Below are 5,796 nucleotides of genomic sequence, written 5' to 3' on the forward strand. Positions count from 1 at the left end.
TCTTTCCTGCCATGGCAGGGGGTCGGACTAGATGATCTGCTCAGGTCCCTTCCGACCCTAGAAACTATGAAACTATGAAACTATAAAAAATTAGAGTTGGAAGGCACCTCAGGAGGTCATCTCATCCAACCCTGCGCTCAAAGCAGGACCATTCCCAACTAGATCATTCCAGCCAGAGTTTTGTCAAGCCAGGCCTTAAAATACTCCAAGGATGGAGATTCTCTAGGTAACCCATTCCAGTGCTTCACCACCCTCCTAGTGAGAGAGATTTGCCTAATATCCAACCTAAACTTCCCTTGCTGCAACTTGAGATCATTGCTCCGTGTTCTGTCATCTGCCACCACTGAAAACAGTCTAGCTCATGAGCCGGGATCCTGGTTTTCTCTGACAAAAAAAAAATCCCCAATATTTTGATTAAAACAGTAACCCAAAACGCACATTTTTCGTGATTAAAATTAAACACCACTAATAAATATATATAGTAAATATAAATATATTTATATTTAATATCTGTATATTAGTGGAGTTTCATTTTGATGATGGAAAAATATAGATTTTGGGTTACTGTTCTTAATCTGAAAATTGGGGATTTTTTTATCAGAGCAAGCCAGGATCCTGGCTCATGAGACACTGAAGCAACTTCATTCTCTTCATTGTCTCAACAGGACCCCAAATTCTTCATTTTCCTGACCTTTATATCTTTGCAAAGTGAATGCAACAATGCCTCGCTTGTGATTTAGCTGCATTTTATAACCTCTTTGTACACACAAATTACCCCAACAAAATGTAGGCTTAAAATCTGCTGTTAGGTTGATGTTCACAGTGGGATTAGAATATGACCCTTACTGCAATATAAAATTTTTCATGCACCCGACTATACTCTTCATTATGTGCATGAAGAGGCTCCAAGATGACCATTTCCCTCCTATGTGGGAAAGTCTGAATTCATCTTAGAACTGCACAGACTACCATGGCACAGATTTGGGGACTGACTGAATAAGGGACAGTGATGTGACAAGTGGCTCCCTAAGTACATCGTGGGCATTATACATGCCCCTTTTCACCTAAAGGAGTGGAGCAGGGTCTACAGAACAGGCGTGCATATTGGCTGCAAGGTTCAATGGTTTGCCTCCACCTGAGTTTCTCTGCACAAAGCCACTTTGCTCAGGTTTTGGGTAGAAGGAAAGGTGAAGTTCACCTTTAATGAATGTAACAATTACTTTTCCAAACTCCTTACTCTGCCACTGTCCTTTATTATGCCTTTTTTCAACGAACTCTGGTTTTCTAATTTGATGGGATCTAAATAGGAAGAAAAAGAGAGGAATGTGAAAACTTGCTTTAAAAACATCAGCAATTTTTTGATGTTCACTGAGGGTGTCATGTTGGCTTTGATGTAGTTGAGGTGATAATGGGCATGATCCATTTCAGCTAATCATCTTGATTTTTATGTTTTTCTTTAATGATAGTAATCGTAGAGGCCTTACCTTCTATGATTTTTAAAGAAAGAGTCTAGTAATTGAGCACAATAGCTACCTATTTTAAATTCTTCAGTTTTAGGTGTCTCCTGAGACTGTCAAACTGTCTCATCTACTGAAAAATCAGTACAGCTTCATTGGCTTCATCAGAGGCTATGGGTGCTGGCAGACTATATGCTGTCAATCACACACGAAATGCTCCACTAGATTCTGGAATGACTTATTGCGATTTGAACATGGTTCATTACTTTTACATTTAAAAAGTCTTTGAATTCTTCCACACTTGCTTCTATTCATAAAAGAATCCATGTTCATCTGTAAGAAACCCTTATTTTTCTTCCTTCAGGGCTTTGCTTTCTGCAAAGAGGATGTACTTGTTATATTGAGAGCTGATTTGAGACAGCTATCTTGAGGAAAAATTAAATTGGAAACAAGATGTGGGTTGCTTTATTTCTCAGTATAGTTATTTGGTCCTAGGTATGACCGTAAACTGCATCCAACTGTAAGGCCTGCTGGCAATATGGTGGGGCTACTCGTGGTGGGATAAGTCCTACAAAATACCACAATGTTGCAACCTCCAGAGTAAGGTGAGTATAGGGTGCCTCAGAACCCTAGCCCCCACTGCCTTGGTTGGAGAAAGGCTAAGGGATATCACCCTGACAGAAACGCAACCTCACTGAGGCTTGAGGCAGTCAGAAACAATTTTTATCTATTGCTCTCTGGCAGAAGCTACAGCCATTAAGGCACTGAACATCTGGACTTGGATTAGCCTTTAAATTCTCTTGCAATGGTCTAAAGTGGAACATGGTAGGTCTTGGGCAGCCTCCACTCCTCCATACTCTTACGTAGGCATTTGCATCAAAGGTCTTGGTGTGATGGTTGCAGGAGTCGCTACAAGCAGGTTCATCAGGCACCTAACTAGACCTCTTATGCATACACCATAATTCAGAGGTGAGGGTTGCCTACTAAAAAAAATAGCTATTTGAAGTCAATTGTATGCTACTCAGTTGCATCACACCCCAGCTAGCTGCATCTAGGTAAAACTTTCAATGCCTTTTATTCAGTAAAATTTTTGTATCATTTTAAATATACTTCTTGTCCGTTCAATTTTTATAACCTTTTAAAAATTTTTTGGAGACTGGAAATTTCACCTCCCTGCTCCCATGTGGGTGTATCTAGTTTGGTTAGAAGTATTAAGCTGTTACCATTTTAATTTTCACTCTGAAGAAATTATTTGAAAACTGGTCCTTGAACTCCCACTGAAAAGACAGTTCAGTGATATGAGGGTTGGGAGTTTCTCTTCCTGATGTCTCTTTTATCACCATATGCCTGAATCCATCCTGAAGAGATAGTATAGTGAAGTAGGAAACAGAGTGGACACCCTGTTCATTTCTAGACTTGAACATTTGAAGTGATCCCAGAATGTCAATAGAGGTAGTTAGTCATGTTAATTTGAAGTCAGGCAGAAGACAGGGCAGGCAGGGTGGAATTTTTACATATGTATGTGTTGCAGCTCCAGACGGTTTGAAACAAATACAGTTGTATAAGTGGTGAAATGCACATCAGTGCTGAGAAAATGGTAGTGGTGCACTTTTGAATTAAAACACCTCGGAGGTGCTTTAGTTCAAAAGTGCATCGCTGCCATTTTCTGTGCGCTAACACGCATTTCAGCACTTATAGAACTGCACATGGCATAGTGCAGGTCACCTCAGCTCACATGCAGAGCAGACTTGATTAATCGAGTCTGCTCCGAAGTGGTGGATCTCCAGTGCATCCTGGGGAAAAGAAGTATGTGTATGAATGCTAATAGAGACCAAGTGATTGAGAGGCATGAGCTTTTGTTGGCAACAACCTACTTTTTCAAATGCTGATGTGATGGTATCTGATAAAGTAGGTTGTTGCATATGAAAACTCAGGCCTCTCAACCACTTGGTCTCTAAGGGTGCCTATACATGAGTGCATAGGCTGTGTGACATGCTGGAATTCCAGTATGTTAGAGCAGACTCAGTTAGTTGAGCCTGGTGGCAAGTACTGCACTCCAGCAGCCTCCTGCATCTCATGTACCAGCATCCCAATACTTTAAAATGGTAGCGAGGGCACTTGAACTAAACCTCATTGAACTTTGGCAGAGATTGCACACATGTTAACAAGCATATATTCTATACTCAACCTGCGTGTGTGCTTTACATGTTTTCAATTCTGTTAGGCAAGTGACAGCAGCATATGTTATATGGAGCATTGCCCAAAACTTGATGTTTTAGAAGAAAAAGGTAGAAAGTGGCCTTGATCAGTGGATTCAGAGGTTTTGTTTTGTGTGTGTGTGTGTGTGTGTATAAATAAAATTTGAGGTTACAGCTTAGAAGTAGGACTACTCAGTATTGTAAGTGCTACCCTTGTGTAGTGTTTGCAGGATCATAACTGTAGTGCAGGATGTTTAACATTCATACTTGCTCTAATTCTAATGTTCTTTCTCACTCTTGTACCAACAGGACAGTGATGTTGAGGCAATGGTCATGTATTTGGAAAATGTCCTGAATAACAGCTCTGTAGGTGAGATATAATGTCTCTTCCCCTATATTAATAGTAATATTTAGTAAAAGTATGTTGGAGTATTTATGGGTTCTACTCGGCTTATCCCCTTTTCAATACAACAATTTTAAAGTTACTTATAAAAGTGGGGATTTTTTCCTTGAAAATGGCTTCTGTAGTCATCTGTACAAAATTGTACATGCCATCAAACATAAAACTGCACATTGTTCTACTACCTGGTTATGAGATAGATATTAAATACTATGGGTAGAAATAACAGAAGTGACACTGTGAAAACTGTATACAATAAAGAGTTTTTGAAAAAAAAAATATTCGTCTTTGGAAGAGGAATTGAAAAAACACAGTTGCTTCTTCCGTTCCTTCTTTAAAGACACATATTCAAACCAATCATATATATAAAAGCAGATTGCTTTCTTTTAGGCCAGGAAGGAGTAACAATGAAAAGTTCAGTTGAATATAGAAAGATGATAGACCTGAACAAGGCAGATTGAAATGTCTTTATTGCTGTAATTCTTTTAAAGCAGAGAAAAGGTTTTGGCGTGTGAGTAAGAAAACCTTGCTTTAAAGTTTATTTTTAAAATGGTCCACCTTTGATTCTTCTAAAACTCAATAGTAAGTTGTTATCAGAGATGAGAGAAAGGCCAAGCAAAAGAAAAATCATGCCATGTGAAGTAATGAAATACTGTATAAATATATTCTGATTGAAGAAAGGAACAAAAATATGTTCGTGATATGAAGTAAGTTGTAAAAGAAGGAAGCATATTTAACTGAGATTGACATTATCCTAATCTCTAAAGAACACAGGATCCATTTTTATTTATTTCTGTACAAGACAAATGTGGGACATGAATTCCTGAACAAATAGAAACACTGCTAAGTTCTTTTATCTCATTTAACATTTAAAATACCAAAAAAAAATCTCGATTTCTTCTAGCATGGATGTAGCTATATAAGCAAAGCTGTGCTTTGTACCAATATAGACACCCACCAAGCAAAGTTTCTACTGTCAAAAGCACAGTTTTTCTGGTGTTTTTCCATTTACAGTAGCAGCTTCTGTTAGCATAGCTAGGTTGAACAGGGATCCTGTTTCTTTACATTCTTAACCGGTATTGGCTCTGGAATTAGGACCCAGTTGCCTTGTTCTGTGTGGGGGAGGATGGGCAGAACCCAACCCTCACACCGACCATGACCTTCCGATTTGATAATAGGCAAATGTATTGATACACAGTGATAACAGAAAAGAAACAATACAGGCAATGAAACAATTCTGTATATCTACCAATCCTAGGGCTGTCATCACAACCAAAGATGTCTGGCCAGGATGCAGGCTTCAGTCTGAAGGCTCTCTCTTAGGTGTCAGATGTCAGCAGCCTGGATGTGGGATACTGAGGCTGCCTCCCCCTTCCCTCCAAGTGGAGTAGATGAAATGGAGGCATGCCCTCTGTCCATAGTGGCCTCAGGGACCCCTCTCAGGGAATGGGGGCAGAAAACCCTCCAGGGACCCTCTCATGGAGGAGGACAGAGGAGGATGCTTTGTTACGCTTTTGTATTCTCATTCCCTCCTGATGACTCTCCATCCATGGCTATCACTGATTGGTCACTCTGTGGTGTTCATACTGTCCTTGCTCGGTTTCATCAGTACATTCCAAGTGTTGCCGGCACAAGGTGCCCGAGGGAGGCAACAATTGGGTTCGTTGCCCAGTGTGCGTCGCGCCAATAAACACACTGGGGGGAGAAGCAGACAGAGTTTATTTGAGCTCAAGTAAAAGGC

General features: G+C 40.0%; 1 protein-coding gene across 2 annotated transcripts in view; it reads left to right on the plus strand.

The window, feature by feature from the left end:
* Positions 1–5,796, plus strand: part of NEK11 (NIMA related kinase 11) — a 185,456-nt gene that overhangs the window by 136,896 nt on the left and 42,764 nt on the right. For both annotated transcript variants that reach the window (XM_019536805.1, XM_019536796.1), the window contains exon 14: positions 3,965–4,025. In XM_019536805.1, the coding sequence (XP_019392350.1) occupies positions 3,965–4,025 (61 nt within the window). The remainder of the gene's footprint in view (positions 1–3,964; positions 4,026–5,796) is intronic.

The sequence above is a fragment of the Crocodylus porosus genome, unplaced genomic scaffold (assembly GCF_001723895.1).
Source record: "Crocodylus porosus isolate Cpor-Errol unplaced genomic scaffold, CroPor_comp1, whole genome shotgun sequence".
Lineage (NCBI taxonomy): Eukaryota > Metazoa > Chordata > Crocodylia > Crocodylidae > Crocodylus > Crocodylus porosus.